Below are 19,386 nucleotides of genomic sequence, written 5' to 3'. Positions count from 1 at the left end.
GTACCGGTTGGAGCCACCAACCTATACTAAAGGCCACCACCTTTAGTACCAGTTGATGGCTCCAACCGGTACTAAAGATCCCCCCCCCCCTTTAGTACCGGTTGGAGCCACCAGCCTGTACTAAAGGCCACTACCTCTTTAGTACTGGTTCGTGGCACGAACCAGTACTAAAGGTTCGCGACGAACCGGTGCTAATGAGTGCCGCCCGCCTGGCCGTTGGAACCGGCACTAATGGTCACATTAGTGCCGGTTCAATTGCAAACCGGGACTAATAAGTTTCACATTAGACCCTTTTTCTACTAGTGTGTGCTTCTTCTCTCTTTTTTTAGACAAACAGGAAGCCACCGGGTGGCCTCCCCACTCCATTACTACTCCGGTCATTTTTACACTGCATGTTAGCTTTGACTGAAGTCAATCTCAGTAAAGTTTGATCAAGTTTGTGCAAAAAAATATCAACATTTTTAATATCAAATCAATAGCATTACATGCATTGTAGAATACATTTCATATTATATTTATTTGGTATTATAGTGGTCGACATATTTTTAATATAAAGTTCATCAAAATTTACAGAGTTTGACTTAAGATAAATCTAAAATATGGACTAAAAAGGAACGTAGGGAGTATGAATGAAACCGGATTCAACAGTTATTCAGTCTCCGGTTCAGGAACAGAAAAAAAAAATCTACAACTAGAGGAGCTAACTGAATTCAGCAAAAAATATAACAGGACAGGCAGGCCACTAAAAGAGAAATAGCAGACATCCATTCGAAATAGCAAGAATTATCAGCAGGATCTCTCCAGGCTCTTCTTAGCATAGATGTTGCAGATTTCTACCAGCTTTGCCTCTCGTGGAAGCCGAGTCGAGCTCGCATCACCAATTGCCTGCAGCTTGAACTTATAGCCCTGTTAAAATAACGAGAAACTTTGTCCCAGATAGCTCTAGCTACCATACAATAGAATAGACCCCAGATTTTGTACAGGGTACTAATCGAATAGACCCCAGAAACTTTGTCTCAGATACCTCTAGCTACCACAAAATACAGGGCTAACCCCTCTAAAATTGATAATATTTTACACGGTACTAATAGAATAGATCCCAGATTTTGTATATTGCTAGAGCAAAGAATCCATGTCCCCAGAATAAGTGATGCTACTAGCGATCCATTCAAGTTCAGTGTTTCTTCTTTTTTGATGAAACACTAGCGGAGCAGCTTTTCTTTCCAATTATAAGAGGAAAGGTGTTACAGGTATTGTGGCCGGAGCATGCTGCTATACATTAACTATGCCAACAGCTGGAAACCAGCAACTATACATCAGCACATAATTCAGTCCGGCTCTCGTGGTCTGTCCAAAAACTGCTGAATCCTACGGATACCCAGCCTGGCCTCATGATTTGGAACTGTAAGAGAGAGAAACACTGAACTCGATGATTAATCGGTTCAGTGTTTCTTTTCTCTCACAGTTCCAAATTATATTGGCATTACTTTGTGAATCAAATGGAATGACCAGCTAAGTAAAAGATAATTAACCTATCTTACAGGCTGGATTAATATGCCCTCATAATATAGAACAGACAAAGTATAACTCTTTCTCTCATGTTGATTAGTTTAACTGATAGAAGCCTCTTGTAGGTCTTACAGAGATGGTGTTAGGATGGAATAATGGCCTTACAACGCAACAAGATGATAAGGGAAGTACACCTCTTCACTTAGTTGCATCTATGCCACGTCAAAAAGACGGACGATACATACGTTTACTTCTACTGAAAGCCAATCCAGATGCATTGTATCAAATGGACAATGATGGATCATTCCCCATACACGTGGCTGCATCCGTTGGCTCAAGAATTACCATCAATGTCTTTCTTCAGAAGTCACCCAGTTGCGCTGGTCTACGTGATGCTAGGGGAAGGACATTTCTTCATGTTGCAGTTGACAAAATGAAAATATGGCCGGTCTGGTCTGCTTGCAGAAACCAGTCGATATCATGGATTTTAAATATGCAAGACAATGGTGGAAACACTGCACTGCATTTAGCCGTCCAAAAAGGAACACTGATGATATTCTGTGCTATATTTGGGAATAAAAAAGTGCACTTAAATTTAACAAATGAGAAAGGAAAGACCCCGCTTGATATAGCACATTGCAATATTCCCAAAGGATTGCATTATAACCAGGTAATATACATGCACAATCATTTTATTTTTCAGCATGGACTTGAAGGTGAATGAGAACAATTAAGTTGCATGGTTCAAAATTTACTTATTTTGATTTTGCAGAACACTGAAGTAAAAATCCGTCTAGCGCTCGAACTCGCTGATGCTAAACGGGGCATTTGTCGCCTGGATTACTTTGAAGAAAATGATATTGTCCAAGTGAGAAAAGATGAAATGGATAAAGTGAAAGAAGGGACAGGCAATCTTTGTATTGGCTCTGTCTTAATTGCAACTGTGACTTTTGCTGCAGCTTTCGCCATCCCTGGAGGTTACAGGGCTGATGACCACACTAATGGGGGCACACCAACCCTTGCTGGAAAGTATACTTTTGATGCGTTCACCCTAGCCAATGCACTTGCCTTCACTTTCTCTGCAATGGCTACTATTTCTCTCATGTTTTCGGGATCTCCCATGGTATCTCTTCCAAGCCGGAGAATGCACATACAATTGGCCTATTTTCTCATCGCGATTTCAGTTACAAACTTGACAACTGCCTTTGCACTTGGTAGCTATATGATGTTAGCTCCAGTTGCCCATAAGATTGCCATTGCAGTATGTGTCATGAGTTTTCTCGTATTGGTATATCAGAATTTGGACCCGACAATCAAGAATTGTGTTCTTGTGTCACCGTTGTTGAGGAGAAAGGGGATATGTTATAGGATAGTCACTATCCCATTGACAGCATTCATGTTCATGGGCTTTGTTCTAATTCAACTTTCACCTGTAGTTGTCTTCATCTGTTTGACTGTGTTAATTCACACTGGTCACAAAGTGGAACCAGCCGCACAACCACCGACACCATTAGCTTGAAGAGGCCTAAGTAGATAGACGTATATTACCATCTTTAAGTGGATGACAATTGGAGGTTTCGGATCTGCTATCATCAAAAATTGTATCAGAAGTATGTTTGTTGAAGAACTATATATATGCCAATTGGAGGTTTTGGATTTGCTAACGTCAAAAGTATTATCAGAAGTCTGTTTGTTGAAGAACCATATCGAATCACGTGTTGTGTGCTGCTGTGCTTTGATCTTGTTTGTTGAAGAGTTAATGTGCATGTACCAATGTAAACAATTAAGATAATTGAAGGAGCTATGTCATTTCCAGTTTTTACGGTATTTTGAATTTATATTGCTTTTACCAATATTTTGAATATATATTTCTCCATATTGCTTGAAAAAAATGATTTATTGACCATGCCGGCTGGCAACATCTGTACAATGGTGTGGCATTCTTTCCTCTGAAAATAGTGGGGGTCATTTTTATCACCAAAACCATTGAAGAATCAACAGACATCACTGCCCAACCTAGACAGCAGCATCGATGCGGTGGCAATTGTTAGAATCCATGTCGACGTGCTGGTGGTTGCTGAAATCCACGCGGGCGGTTTAGATGGCATCATCACGTCACAAAGGACAAATCTTATAGTATTAACCAGCACTAGATTTAAGATTTTTGAAGTCCAACAACAGCCTCAAAATACTATTAGTAGTGTTACATTGTCAAAAAATTCTACCTAAAATCCTCTATCGATGGTGCATGATTTATCGAATTAACTAACGATTATGTAGCATTTGAAGAAACACCATCAGCACATAATCTTTGTAGGTCCATCAGCTCACTGTCTCTGCTTTGACTGCTATCTTTGATGCTTCTCTTCCGCTTCCTAACCCTCTTTCGCTTCGCCTCACCATCAGCCTTTTGATCCTGAAGAAAATAAGTTCTCACTAGTGCTTGTTGTCGCGAGATTTCTATACACGAGTCATTAGCATCCAAATACAAATCAAATCATGAGCTACAGCAATTAGGAAATTTGCAATGGGCTTCACTGTCTAAGAGCCTATACAAGATTTAGTTGTCACATTATTTTTTATCCGTCTTACTCTTAGTTAGGAAGTCAGGCATCTCCAGGCTAGTTTTACAGTAAGAACTATGATACTTACGTGAGCATGTTCCAAGTATTGCATACACCTCACAGATGTCAACTGATAATGCTGTGTAGTGACAATTACCTGACTTTGAGCAGCTGATGGTTGGGGCTTTGGTTTCTTTTTCTTTCAGCAGAGTGGGTTTGGACCCTGCAGAAGGACACACATTAACATTTCGTAAAAGAAGGCAGAGATGCAGTTATGATCTCAAAATTTTGATTACGCCCACTAGATCCTAACAATGGATTATCCTGAGAAACAGTAAATGTAAATATAACTTTTGCTCTGTTCCTTTTAAACTTGCTCTTCTCTTCCACTCCAGGTATGTTTCCACCGACAGATGCCTTTCCTTCTGATGACGCCTTCAGCAGCTTCTTATATTCTGATTTTTCCATATGGATACGCTTCTCCTCGTTCAACTGAACAAACTTGCGTTGCTGCACAGAGGGTTGCTCAATAAACAGGGAGTTCTTCAGACCGTATATCACAGGAACACAAGGAACCTACAGCAAAGTAAAACATGCATGAACACATTGCTGCACAAAAACTTTATAACATAAGATGGAAAAATAGATCTGTTTCTGTTGTTTCCATTAAATAAATGACACAAGTTGTATTAATGTCCCTGAGAAAATTCTTTCAAAAATAAAGTTCAGGTGATAACATGGTAAAAGTAGAATGCTACAAAAGCATAGCAAATCTTCATACCTCTCGTAGCTTTGCCCGGAGACCAAAATCCTGGGTGGCGACAAAGTAGTGCTCTGGATTCTTATCACCAACCAATTATAGGTACAATCCACTGCATTGACCACTTTGTCATCCTAGCAACTGAAGACACAAATAAAATTCCATAGAACAAACAATCAGCACCTCCGCAAAACTATCCTCACTGAATGTAGTAGTATGAATACACTCAACACATCAAGAGAAGTCTGTCCCTAGAAAAGCAAAATCAAATAGAAGTCCATTGAACAATCTGTGTTTCAAACTCCTCTGATACTATCCTTCCTGAATGACTGAACGTAGTAGTATCACTTCATACAAACTGAGACAATCAGCGGCGGCCAAGAAATTGCATCAGCGACTAGTGCAATTTCACACTAGAATTTCAAGACTGTAAATAAAATAGATAAAAACAGGAGGATAGAAGGGTACCTGGCGGTGGCGAGGAGCTGGGCGGCGTCGAAGGCCTCGGAGTGGGACTTGCCGAGGCGGCGGAGCTCAGCCTGGACGCACTTGGAGGTGAAGAGAGGGGGCGCCCTGGTGGCGAGAGGAGCTCGCGGAGTGCGGCGTCGGTGGGGATGACAAGGATCTTGGTGTAGGATAACCGAATCACTCTCGAATTTATGAATCAGAGGAGCTACAAGGTAGAATTTGTTCTCAGCAAGAAGGGGATCAGGAGGAGAGAGTCCGGGGGTGGGAGGAGAGATACATCGCCCAGCGGCGCCGATTTAGCAAGTGATCCAACGATGCCAACCCTAGAGAAATGCTGCTCTCTTTATACCTACTCGGTCCACTCTGGGCCTCGCACCAGTGGGTTGGGCTTCACCTTCCTCTTGGCTCGCTCCAGCTGGGCTGGGCTTCTCTGGACGGGGCCCATCCTTCCCGTGACATTCCCCCCTCCTTGAGACGTGGCTTGACCCCAAGCCACAGCTCTGGGAAATCTGGACTGCAGAGGTACTTCGTCTTCCCAGGTGGCCAATGAGGCAGGAAACCCAGACCAACGCACCAGGACTTGCTTCACTTGACGAGCCCCCCGGGTCACCGATCGACGTTGCAGAATTTGCTCGGGCACTTGCAGGGGAAGGAGGTCCTCGTCGAGCGTTGGCAGCTCCGGCATTACTTGTGTTGACGGAGGCAAGCCCAGCCGGAGTTGCGAGACATGGATAACGGGGTGAATCGCGCCGTTTCGGGCAGCGCCAGCTTGTATGCCACCTCTCCAACGCGCCCCAGCACCTGAAAAGGACCAAAATAGCGAAATGCCAGTTTGTGATTAGCTCTCATAGCCACCGACGATTGCGCGTATGGCTGAAGCTTCAGGTACAGCCAGTCCCCAACAGCAAAAACTCGATCAGAGCGCTTGCGATCAGCTTTGCTCTTCATCACCTGCTGCGCTCTGTGCAAGTGCTGCTTGACCAGCACCATCACTGTTGCTCTCTCTTTGGTCCAGGCTGCCAAATCAGTTACTGCCTCATCGGCAATATTGGTGATCCCGAAGAAACGTGGCTTGTGTCCATACAGGACTTCAAATGGAGAAGAACGAAGAGCTGAGTGATAAGAGGTGTTATACCAAAATTCTGCCAGCGCCAGCCAGTCCACCCACTTGCTAGGACAGTTATGCACGAAGCAACGGAGGTACAGTTCCATGCATTGGTTGACTCTCTCAGTGGTACCATCAGTATGGGGGTGCCGTGCAGACGAGATGTTCAGAGTAGTATGTGTCAGCTTACACAGCTCCTGCCACACCCGACTGGTGAAGATACGATCACGGTCTGAGACCATCTTATCAGGAGGCCCATGAAGTTTGAACACATTCTCCAGGTAAGCTTTTGCGACTTGTAAAGCTGAGTAGGGATGCCGCAGGGGGATAAAATGTGCGTACCGCGTCAACTTATCCACCACCACCAAGATGGAGTTAAATCCTCGAGAAGACGGCAATCCTTCCACGAAGTCCAATGTCACCATCTCCCAGGCTTGCTCGGGAACGGGCAGCGGCTGAAGAAGCCCTAGATACTTCACATGCTCGGGCTTGGCCTGCTTACAAACCGCACAGTTTGCCACAAAGTTTTTGACAGTCTGTTTCAGTCTCGGCCATGCAAAATGCCTGATGATTCGATTAGAAGTAGCGTGCACCCCAGAGTGCCCCCCAAGTGCTCCCGCATGCAATTCGTGCAAAACCTTCTTCTGAGCTGCTGAGTTGGAGCCGAGCCAGACCCTGCCCTTGTATCGAATCAGTCCATCAACCACCGTGAAGGGACCATCCAGCGGTGCCCCTGTAGCTGCAGTTGCCAACTTGTTCGAGCAAGCCGGGTCATTCTGATATCCTTTCTTCACCTCGTCTAACCAGGTGGGCACGCACACCGACAGGGCACACATGTTGCTCTCAGTTAGGTGCGACAAAGCATCGGCCGCTACATTAGAAGCCCCGCGACGATACTCGATCTTGTACTGCAGTCCCAATAACTTAGTGAGAGCCTTGTGTTGCCAGGGAATAGTAAGCTTTTGCTCATCGAGACAGGAAAGGCTTCTATGGTCCGTTCTGATAGTAAACTCAGACAGCAGCAGATATGAACGCCATTTGTCGACTGCCATAAGAATGGCCAAACACTCCTTCTCATAGGTCGAAAGCCCCCGATGCTTAGGACCCGAGGACTGACTGAGGAAGGCGATGGGATGCTGCTGTTGCATAAGAACCGCGCCAATGCCAACATCTGACGCGTCTGTTTCGATGACGAAAGGCTTGGAAAAGTCCGGCAACGCCAACACAGGCGCTTTGGTGAGAGAAGTTTTCAGCAGGTGAAAAGCCTGTTCTTGGGTAGGTGTCCACAAGAACGGAACACCCTTCTTGAGCAAATCTGTTAGTGGCTTGCTGATAATTTCGAAATGTTTAACGAACTTGCGATAATAGCCCGCCAACCCCAGAAATTGGCACACTTCCTTGACAGACTCCGGTTGCTTCCAAGCTAGAACCTTGTCAGTGTTCTTGGGATCAGTACTTACGCCTTCTGCGCTGATAATATGGCCAAGGTAGCGCAGCTGCGGTTGAGCAAATGTACATTTTGACCTCTTTACTTTCAAGGAGTATTGCTGCAGTCGCTGGAACACCTTCCGAAGCAACACCACATGCTCATCCAGGGCTTTGCTGAATACCAGAATATCATCAATAAAAACAAGGACTCCTTTTCTCAGTAGTGGAGCAAGCACCAGATGCATGCCTCCCTGGAAAGTTGGCGGTCCACCTGTCACTCCATACGGCATTACTTTAAACTCGAAATGACCATGATGAGTTTGGAAAGCCGTCTTGGCCTCGTCCTCTGGCCTCATTCGAATCTGATGGTACCCCGACTGCAAGTCCAAACTGGTAAACACCGTGGCACCGTGCAATTCATCTAGCAACTCATCAATTACCGGAATGGGGTATCGGTTCTTGATGGTAATAGCATTGAGGAAGGATAGTCCACACAAAAACGCCACTCCCCATCTTTCTTCTGCACCAGCAAGACAGTGATGAAAACGGGCTACGGCTGAGCTGAATAATCCCTTGCTTTAACATCTCAGCCACCTGAGCTTCGATTTCGTCCTTCTGAGCTGGGTTATAACGATACGGACGACGTTTGACTGGCTGAGCCCCTGGAATCAGCTCAATGGCATGGTCGAACTCCCGCTGAGGTGGCAACCCTTTGGGTTCTTCAAACAGATCTGCAAATTCTGTAAGCAACTCTTCCACCTCGATTGGAATTGGATCAGATGCTCCCTCTGGCTTGGATATAGCTAGGAGCAACACATGTGCCAGCTCTGTACGAGCGTGCATCATTTGCAGCTGAGCCCCTGAAATGGCTTGACAACACGACATCTCTGGCGTGGTACCAGTCAACTGAATGTACGCACCTTTGTGCTGAAATGTCATTAGCTTCTCTCCCCAATTGACAGTCATCAGGCCCCTAGACTCAAGCCAATCCATGCCCAGCACTATATCATAGCTGCCCAAGGGAAATAACTTGAGGGTGGAACTGAATCGGTGGCGTTGAATAACATATTCGCAGTCTGGCACTTCTTGGTCGCATAGTGTAACTGCCCCATCAGCAACCTTGACTTTTAGTGGTACATGCATAGCTTGCACCCCATCCCAATCTTGAGCAGTCTCAGTGTTGACAAAGCTGTGAGAGCTCCCGGAGTCCACAAGCATGAGCAGCACCTTGTTTCCAATTTTTCCAGACAGCCGAAATGCTTTGGGTGCTTCTGTACCTTGAACAGCTGCCGCCGACAAAAGGCGTAGATCATCTTCAGAACTTTCAGCCTGAACAACTGCAGTACTCGGAGAGGCAGGGGGTGAAATCATTCCCACAAGCTCCTCCACGACGTGTAGCTGGACCGTGGATGCACAAACATGCCCTGGCCCCCATCGCTCGCCACAAGTAAAGCAGAGACCCCAGGCTTTGCGAAAAGCCCTGAGAGCCTTGAGTTTATCATCCGTTGTGGTGTATGTGGGACTTGAAGATGGCTTGGCGATATCCAGACCTCGTCGTGTCTCCAGTGGAGTAGAAATGGGCAGGGACGTATTGGGACGTCCAATTGAAGCCGTTGCAGGCACAACCACAGACAAGGCTGGGCGCGAAGAGAAACGCCCAGTTCTGCTGCTGGGTGCCCCAAAGCGCTGCACCACATTAGCCTCTTGCTCCTGCCGCACCATGTCAACCACCTCTTCCTGCAATTCAGCCAAGGAAACAGCAGTATCGAGGTCTTTTGGACGATGCAACATAACTGCTACTTTAATTTCATGAGCTAATCCTTCGATGAATTGAGTGGTGAAAAAAGAGGATCCCAAGAGCTATGATGCGCTAACAAACAGTGCATGGTTACATTGAACTGTTTGGCATACTCTAACACCGAACCCTCCTGCTTAAGCTTTGAAAAACGACGCAAGAGATGCTGAAACTCAGACCGACCAAATTTTTCAAGAACTTCTATGCAGAAAGCCTCCCAATTAGCAGCCTTAAGATGCATCTTAGACCATTCGAGCCACAAAGCAGCAGCCCCAGTGAAATGGACCACCACAGTGTCCACCCACACGGCTGGATCCACCGCACACACGCGAAAGTAGGCTTCGCAACGAATACGCCACCCAGTAGGATTATCACCATCAAAACTGGGACACTCAACATGCTTATGATACGAACCTCTATGACTAGTACTACTGCCAAAATCCAACAATGGTGGTGGGGGAAACGGTGCCGTGGGAAAAGGAGTGCGGACCGTACCGTTGGCCGGGACCGATGCGGGGAGAAGAGCCCCCCCAACCAGTTCCCGTGGAATCGAAGCCCTGCGGTGGCCATCGGGCCCGTTGCCGTCGCCACTGCGATGCCCTTCGAGTTCAGGCGCGTCCGCCACTGCCGAACACGAAGCTTCCGCCATCTTGTCGCGGCCCGTTGTGTGCCGCGCCATCTTCTCTAGTTCCGCGCGGATCTCACCGAGATTGACCCGGAATTGTCCCATCGCCGTATCAATCCCGGGGCGCCACGCCGCCAGATCTTGCACCACTGGCTCCATGGAGGCGAGCGCCGGCTCCATCTTGGCGACCGCTGGCTCCATCTTCGCGACAGCGGGAGCCATCAGATCCAATGTCTTCTGGATCGCGAGAAGAGCCTTGGCGATGCCGCTCCGCTCCTCCGCGGCTTCCTCCAGCTGCTTTTGGACATTGATCCCCGCAATGACCTCTTTCAGACTGCGAGTTTTCGGCGCCAGATCGGGCCGCGGAAGAAAAAATGTGTGGTGGATTTGAAGGCTCCGATACCAAATGACACGGATCTTGGTGTAGGATAACCGAATCACTCTCGAATTTATGAATCAGAGGAGCTACAAGGTAGGATTTGTTCTCAGCAAGAAGGGGATCAGGAGGAGAGAGTCCGGGGGTGGGAGGAGAGATACATCGCCCAGCGGCGCCGATTTAGCAAGTGATCCAACGATGCCAACCCTAGCGAAATGCTGCTCTCTTTATACCTACTCGTTCCACTCTGGGCCTCGCACCAGTGGGTTGGGCTTCACCTTCCTCTTGGCTCGCTCCAGCTGGGCTGGGCTTCTCTGGACGGGGCCCATCCTTCCCGTGATAGGGGAGGACCAGAGGAGTTGGTCGACGAGGAGGTGGTGCACGAAGGTGCCGTCGAACAACACCTTGTAGGGCTCGCGGAAGCCGAAGCAGGTGGAGTAGAACTTTACCACCTTGCGTGCCGCGACCGCCTCTTCATCCTCATCGCCGGCCGGTGGGCAGGCGGCCGCTGGAGGTGGCGGCGGCGTGTCGAGTGGGGGGATTGCAGGAGGCAGCAGGGCTACGGGTTTCGTGTTCACCCGCGTGCGTGCTGGGCTGAAGGAAATCTGTTACGCGCTCTGGGCTGGGCCCTCTAAGGCAGCCCGTGTTCGTCATTCTCACAAAATATAAATAGCCTCTTCGTAGCGAAAAATGCACCTTACCGCGAGAGCAATGTCGCGCTCTACGCAGGATGGAAGCAAGTCTAGCGATGAGAGCATGATCTACCAAGTTGACTGACTATTGCACAGAAAACTATAGGAAATACCATGGATGCTTTTGGTTACCTGCATCTTTTTAGACACTTTGCATACTTGTCTTAAATGGGTCTGGCTGAGCATATGTATGCAAAAAACCAATATCTGCATGTTGATTGGTTGTCTGCACCCCCTCTAGCCCGGATGTGCCGAAACGGAAGGTCTGCTATTTAGTTGCGGACTTGTTTCAGGGAAACACAAGTCCGGTTTTTTGGTTACATCTAGGACAATTGTGTGGTAATCTCCTCCTCGATGTGGTGAGGTTACTAGAGGCACACATGAAGAACTAAGAACTAAACTAGAGTAACAGAACAAACTTAGGAACAAACACAAGTCTTAACGATGCATCGGATGTTGTAAAACAACATAGTACGATAAGTTTTAGACGAAACCCAAGTCTTAAACCAACAACCAACAACGAACAGGCAACATGAGCTCAGGTTGTCACGGTGAAGGCATTGTCATGCTCCTTGCACTTGGTGACCATCTCCACGCCCTTGTCGTTGAAGACGATAACCTTCATGGTGCCTGGGTCAGCAGCTTGAACGTCAGCATGTACCCGATAATGATCTAGTGAACGGTGGCTAAGGTGGCCCAACCCTGATCAAGGTTGACCCTGTCGTTGATCACCCTCACCGTCACCCTTCATGCGCAACCAGTGTTCGTCTTCAGTTTGAACTCTGTAGGGGCGACGGGGAAGTGCTTCATGAAATCCAGTGGCAATGGCAGACTCTCCCCAACTTTGGAGCAAGGATAACCTTGCAGAAATGGCTTGGTCCTGACTCCTGGTGGTAGTGGTCATAGTTTCCCCACTTGGCGCTTGAGTGATCCTGCTTCGACACTTCGACCAATGGCGGTACGAACTCCTTGCCTTTCTCCAATGGTGGCACGACTTCCTTGCCCTTGTCCATCTGCATTATGAACAACACGTAGTTCAATGGTCAGCATTCATTCATATCGGCCTAACACTCCTATATTAACCCACCCAACTAACCTAGCACCACACTCAATCCCCTCTGTTTCACCACCTCTCCCTCTCCATGAACTCCAACTCCAACCCCAACCCTTTCCCCTGGGGCATTGAATGGAGGGCCTATTTCCTTGGGTGCTCGCTTGGTGACCGCAAGAAGTTCGAGCATACCATGGAAGTGTGCTCCAACTTCAGCAGCATCGATGACATGCACAAGAAGGCCGACGTTGTGATGAAGAATGCTATGCCGGATGAACTGAAGACATTGATTTCAGACCCCGTCCAAGGGCGCGATGTCAGTGGACATCTTGCGTTGGGCCATGAATCAGGCGGACACCGGCGACATTGGACAATGGGCAAGATGAGCCAAGTACAGGCAGTACAAGGCACCTCAAGACCAGCGTGCGGCGGCGTAGTGGAGTAGGACGCTCTGGACGCTTCCGCGGGCATTTAGGAATCCAAATTAGCAAGTTACAGTTGTAGATTCTCTAAGGTAAAGGAGGGACCTGATGGTTGAAATTGATCCACCAGTGTGCAGGAATTGGATGGTCACTTTTAGTCGAAAGGCATCGGATGGTTGGTTTTCTTCTGAATACACAGAGTGGTCTCTATTTTTCAAAGCTCTACTAGTTTTATCCCAAATCTTACATTCTTAAGAAGTTGATCCCTACTACCATCAATTCTTTCAACATGCACACTATAAACATCAGCATGATGACACATCAGCGTTCAGTTTCCAAGCAATCTGCCACATCAGCTGTTGTCAACAGCGTTCCATCTCACAAAAATAAAACTGACATGTTCCAAAAAAAAGCTGATTAATTAAGTCTGTTCCAATTCCATGCGTTCAGTTTCCTTCGGAGGGTCAATACTCAATAGCAAGAACATGCAGCCCATTGCTCTGACCACATGCACAATATTAAATTCTCACCAAATAATTCGCGACAAATAGCGGAGGAATCTTATGAAAGCCGCCGGTCTCTTTCATCTTCTGCACAAAATCTTCTACCTTTTCCCTCATCGTATTTCCTACCGCAGCGCCTGCAGGTTGGTGAATTTTCTTTTTCCAGTGTGTTCACATGGCAACAATTCCTTTCTTGTGCCACGCGAGAGTCATTTATTTCTCCTAGACACCTATCACATCGTTCCATTTTCCATGCCATCAAATCCCACTACTGATTTTCAGTACAAATAGATGGATTCCCTTCTCCTTCCTCGCACACTCCATCTCTGACTTCCTCACCTCTCCGCAGGAGAGGCTCAGCTCAACGTACTGCCACCGCTCTGCCTCGCTGTTTTTTTATTCATGTTGCCACCGGCTTGATCTTTGAAGTGGTACATCTGGCCATCATCATCTTGCTTAGAGTCATACAAGTCCCGTTTCCTCTTCCTATTGCTGTTATCTTGGCCAGGTACTGTACACCCTTGTTAATTTATTGTGTGGGGATTCTTAGTTTCCTCTTGACATCAAGTTGTGTTCGTGTGAGAACATTTTCCATTTTCCGTTGTGTTGTGTTCGTGTGAGAACATTTTCCATTTTCCGTAGTTATCGAATAAATCAATAATCCACATCATGTGTGCCTTAGAAAATAATACATGAACTATTTGTAAACCCCACATAAAAATTATAAATCAACATACATAAACATACAAAACTACAACCTACCAAACTACATCACCTTCGGTAGTTACTATCAAAATCATAGAAGTGAACTGCTGTCTTTTTTCAAGGCCATAGAAAGTCAATGTAATATTTCAGTGAAAAACATCTCGGAGCACTTCAAGGGGTCGCTCATCCTTCGCCAATGATCAGAAGATGGTGTGAGCCAGTCTCTTGTCAAGTGTGATGTAAAAGGAGAGGAGTGAGCAGTACCTGCAAGGAGATCTGCATAGCACATATGATGGAATTTTTTTATGGAAGGAAAAGAGTGGAGCAAACTAACACATATAAGCTTTTTGTTTGACAACAAAAAATGCCATCTTACAGGAAAACCAGAACAGTATAGTACATCAAATATCAACGATCAAAAATATTTAATAAGTTTGAACTGAACTTTGGGTCCATTTGTACATTTCTTATTAAGACTCCTACATTAACATGTACGCTTAGTAATGTTTTTTAATTTTCAAGAGAAATGGCAGGTTATACATCACAAGTCAAAAAAGCCTGCTTGCTTCCATGGAAAGGTCAATGTGACCTATAGTTCTATATCCAGAAGTAAATGGAAATACAATTCAACCATGCACTACTACTGTACAACTACAACTGAACATGGAGTTTCAGTTGGTATCCCCAACTAGTAGCCCGTCGGCCATCTTTTGGCCGAAGTAGTAGTTTTCGGCCACAGTTAGGCCGAAATAGAGTTTTCGGCCATCACCTGGTCGAAAGGGCACTTTTTAGTCAACCCTTGGCCGAAATAGACTTTTTGGTCAAGTCTAGGCCGAAAAGTCACTTTTTGGTCAACCCTAGGCCGAAGTTGCATGGCTCCATAGCCTTCTGCTGAGCCCTTCAAGCCTTCCCATAAGGAATGACATAATTCCATCTCACCTTCACTGCTGTCTGGATGTGTTTTGCTTCCATATCTTTCTTCTCTACTATCTCAGTATACATGAGTTGCGCAATGAGACTTGAAGTCAGGTTCGGATGCTTCACCAGTAGGTTCTTCCTCACACAATTATGTGGGACGACAATGGTGACAACCCAGTGGATGTCATACTTCGGCACGTGCCCGTGCACCTTCCCAGGACAACTTGTTTCAACACATTTCACGGTATAGTTTGTTGGACTTGATATGTGTGTCCGGAAAACCCTCTGCGTAGACATAGCCCACTTTATCACCGCATACTTAAATTTTTTCTTTGTATCAAACATAGCCCCTATCTGTACTTGGTTCAGATTATACTGCCATGGAGTCTCATGGCCATCGTTGACCGTAAGGCCGGTGGATATGTCCTGCTCCCATGCAGAAGGAATCGGTACCTCCACTTTATCCTCAGAATTTTCAGAATCCAGTTCCTCCACCAATCCATCCTCGTCCTCTTCCTCCATCACCCTCTGCATTTCATCCCCTTCCTCATCCCCATCAGCAAAACCAGAACCAGCTAATATTATCGACTGGCTACTCTGCCCAGTATCAGGACCACAAACATTTTGTGGCACGTACTCCGACTCTTTCTCGCGTTGGCTAGCATACACATCTTGTGGTTGTGACCCGGATAAAACAATCTCGGTTGCCACTTCACTGCCCTGACCGGTTTCATACCCCCTGTGTACTTGTACGGTATTCACCTCCTTCGGCACAGGTTGCACAAGTGCATATGGGTGGATTCTTCAGTCTCGGAACCGTCTTAACAAGGACAACCAATGCTGGCTCCTATCTACCGGCATCAACTCCCACTTTACATTTTTACAAGATTTGGTCCACAATGCATGAATACTGACGGAACATACTTCAGGATCCAGCCCGAAACTAGTTGTCAACCAGTACTTCAACTGTCTAATGTCCAGTCTATCCGGGTCTGCTAGTGTCATGACGCCATTTTTAAACTCGCTAAGATCAACCCCCAACTCATTATATCGAACATTACCAGCGCCGTAGTAAACATTCAGATTTACTGATTCAGACATTTTCACCTGTCAGACATTGCCATCTTCTCATTAATCACAACGAACACTAATATTATCCGCTACACGAATGCGCTAAAATGCCTCCAGAAATATATTAACACTAAAATTCACAATATGACTTATATACACTATACAATTTAGATAAAATTTGTGACGACGTGATTATACCTTCGAAGCGTGTGTCCGCTTCTTGCTTCTCTCTTCGACTCAGCGGCACCGGCCACCTCGTGAAGTATTTGCACCACCGGAGAACGACAACGCCGCCCCCGACGACCGGAGGTTCAACTCCGGTTAGCCCCCAACCTGCTCCTCCTCCTCCTCCTCACCACCTCCTCCTCCTCACCACCTCCTCCTCTGCAGCTGCTGCTACTAGTCACCACCACCTACTACCCGTCCTCCTCTCCACCATGGCTCCTCCTCCCCACCATGGCTGCTCCTCCACAAACACATCAAAAACTATCCCATCGCAAAAATAACACCGTAGGCCGGCAGGGATTGCTATGATCTACCGATTCTATGGGCTGGATATGCAAATGGATGGCAAATGGAGGAGATCGGCACGGGGGGGGGGTACAGAGAAGAACTAACAGAGAGAAAGGAAGAACATGCAGCGAGAGGAAAGGGAAGATGGTGCTTATGCGCACCTTTTCGGCTGATACGTGGCCGAAAACAGCTTCGGTCGAAGCCTGGCCGAAAAGGCCTACTTCGGTCGCTGGTTGGCCGAAAACGGCCCGCTTCGGCCGCCTGGTAGCCGAAGCTACTATTTTCGGCCGGCCCCCCGCCAACACAGACTTTTTGGCCCAGCTACGCACGTATTCGGCCCAAGCGCGGCCGAAAAGCCTACTTCGGCCTTAGCCTGGCCGAAAACTGCCTTTTCGGCCCAATCCAGGACGACAGGGTCACAGTTTTGTGTTTTTTTCAATCTGCGGTATAGTTTCCGAAATAGCTACAAAAAACATGATAGTTTTGAAAAAAATCCATATGATCTGCGTGTTTCAAGTATTACATACAGCTTACAGATGTAAATGCTGCCTAGCGATGATTAATTACCTGATTTTGAGCAGCTGACGGTTGGGGCTTTATTTTTTTTTCTTGCAAGAGAGTGGGTTTGGGCCGTACAGAAGGACACGCATCAGCATCTCATAACTCCAGATATTAGTGATGCCCACAAAACATGCATATGAAGAATATCCTGAAAACAGTTTATGTAAATATAACCTTTGCTCTGTTCCTTTCAAACTTGCTCTTCTCTGCAACTACTCCGGGTATGGCTCTACCGACAGACGTCTTTCCTTCTGATGATGCTTTTAGTACCTTCTTAAATTCTGATTTTTCCATATGTATACGCTTCTCCTCATCCAACTGAGCAAACTTGCGTTGCTGCACTGAGGGTTGCTGAATAAACAGGGAGTTCTTCAGACCGTATATCACACGAACACAAGGAACCTACAGAAAAGTAAAACATGCATGAACATGGTAAAAGTTGATAAGATAAAATGGAAAAATAGATTTGTTTCTGTTGTTTCCATTAGATAGATGATATGATACTTGTCGGTTGTACTAATGTCCCTGAGCAAATTCTTTCAAAAATAAAATTCAGGTGATAAGATGGTAAAAGTAGAATGCTACAAAAGCATAGCAAATCTTCATACCTCTCGTAACTTTGCCCGGAGACCAGAATCCTGGGAGGCAAAAGTAGTGCTCGGGATTCTTATCACCAACAAGGGACATGATACAGTCCACTGCACTGACCACTTTGTCATGCTCGCAACTGAAGACACAAATAAAATTCCAGACAACAAACAATCAACGCCCCCAGTAGTCACGATACCGCAGAACTATCCTCACTGAAGGTAGTAGTAGTAGTATACAATTCCGGAACATGTTTTTCAGTTAGTGCATGGAGTTGAATAGTTGGAAAACAGACCCAAGCTAACCAATGTGATCTGATTACAATACATTATATGCAGTTGGGATTATTGGAAGCAAACAAAACAAATAGGCCATTTTCATGTAACTGCTCTACGGGAATGTATCTAGTGCACCCACTCTTGGGTGTTACTGGTGCACCAGATCCCGTAGTATATTTTAAAATATATTTAGAAAATCTGAAAGAAATCAAGCATATTTTGACACATCATCAATGTTGAGTATATTGATTATTAGGAAAGACGAGATAGACTAGGATTTGTTCTGGCTTGTCTTGTACTCCAAATGGATCATTGTACGAACATATATATGCCACGAGGCTCAAGCGATACAACGAACGATTCCACCAATCCTCTCTCTCCCTTCTAACATGGTATCAGCCTAACCGATCCAAACCCTAGCTACCGCCACCGCTTCCGCTCCGCGTCGCCCCCGGGGCGGTCGATCTCCATGATCGTCGCCGGGGGCCGCGTCGTCCGTACCTATGGTTCGTCCGCCGGTCGTGTTGACCGGCTGCCTAGAGAGCCTTTTCCCGAGCCCTTGCTCCGGGTTTTTTCTCTCTCTCTCGCCGGTCGTTTTGATTAGCGTTTTTCTTTTTGGTTTTTCGATCTATACTTGATTGGTTTGCGCCGCCCGCCACTGTCGTCGACCATCGTGCGCCTCTACTCCGACAACGGCGCGACCGGCCGACCTCTTCATCGACCTGGCGGCCTCGCGCGACAGGCGACCCCTAAAGGCCGTCGTCCGTGCATCTACCCGCCCGTCGCCCCGACCCGGCGGCATCGGCGATAGGCGGCCCCTCACGGCCGTCGTCCACGCGTCGGCCTGCTCGTCGACCTAGGCCGGTGGTATGTTGAGTATATTGATTATTAGGAAAGACGAGATAGACTAGGATTTGTTCTGGCTTCTTGTACTCCAAGTAGATCATTGTACTCTTATATATATTCCCGAGGCTCAAGCAATACAACGAACGATTCCACCAATCCTCTTTCTCCCTTCTAACAATTAATATATGTTGCCTTAAAATTTCGTATGAAAATTTGAATTATTGCTGGAGATACAAAAATAACAAATTTAACATCAATGTGACTGAGCCAAATCTATACCTCAACTTATGTTCTGTGGAGTAGTATTCGGTGTCGAATTTTTCCTTTTTTCAGAATTTTTAGAACGTTTATTAATGTGCTAGGGAGTTCGGTGCATAGGATGCAATGCAACACAAAGCACCCATGCAACAGATATTCTCACTGCTGTCTCGATGTTTTGTGTGTCAGAAACAGTTTTTTTCTTCGCGGGGAATGTAAGAAAACAGTTACACATTGATCTACGACCAATGTGCAATCTTGATTCTCATAACTGTTGTGTGTGGACCACGACATCTCGAAGGTGAGTTATATCCTTTGTTCCTGATCTCGGCATCCTCTTTTTGCAAAAA

The 19,386-nt window shown here is 46.4% G+C and overlaps 1 protein-coding gene and 2 pseudogenes across 1 annotated transcript in view; 1 reads left to right on the top strand and 2 right to left on the bottom strand.

Annotated features, from left to right (window-relative positions):
- Positions 1–3,738, top strand: part of LOC123139786 (uncharacterized) — a 5,926-nt gene extending 2,188 nt beyond the window's left edge. The window contains exons 2-5 of the mRNA XM_044559489.1: positions 2,094–2,179; positions 2,282–2,417; positions 2,469–2,632; positions 3,469–3,738. Of these exons, the coding sequence (XP_044415424.1) occupies positions 2,094–2,179; positions 2,282–2,417; positions 2,469–2,632; positions 3,469–3,738 (656 nt within the window). The remainder of the gene's footprint in view (positions 1–2,093; positions 2,180–2,281; positions 2,418–2,468; positions 2,633–3,468) is intronic.
- Positions 3,739–3,781: 43 nt separating this feature from the next.
- LOC123139785 (rRNA-processing protein UTP23 homolog) lies at positions 3,782–11,114 on the bottom strand (annotated as a pseudogene).
- Positions 11,115–11,860: 746 nt separating this feature from the next.
- Positions 11,861–19,386, bottom strand: part of LOC123139784 (rRNA-processing protein UTP23 homolog) — a 12,064-nt pseudogene continuing 4,538 nt past the window's right edge.

This window comes from Triticum aestivum, chromosome 6B, assembly GCF_018294505.1.
Source record: "Triticum aestivum cultivar Chinese Spring chromosome 6B, IWGSC CS RefSeq v2.1, whole genome shotgun sequence".
Lineage (NCBI taxonomy): Eukaryota > Viridiplantae > Streptophyta > Magnoliopsida > Poales > Poaceae > Triticum > Triticum aestivum.
This window is presented reverse-complemented; position numbering and strand designations above follow the sequence as displayed.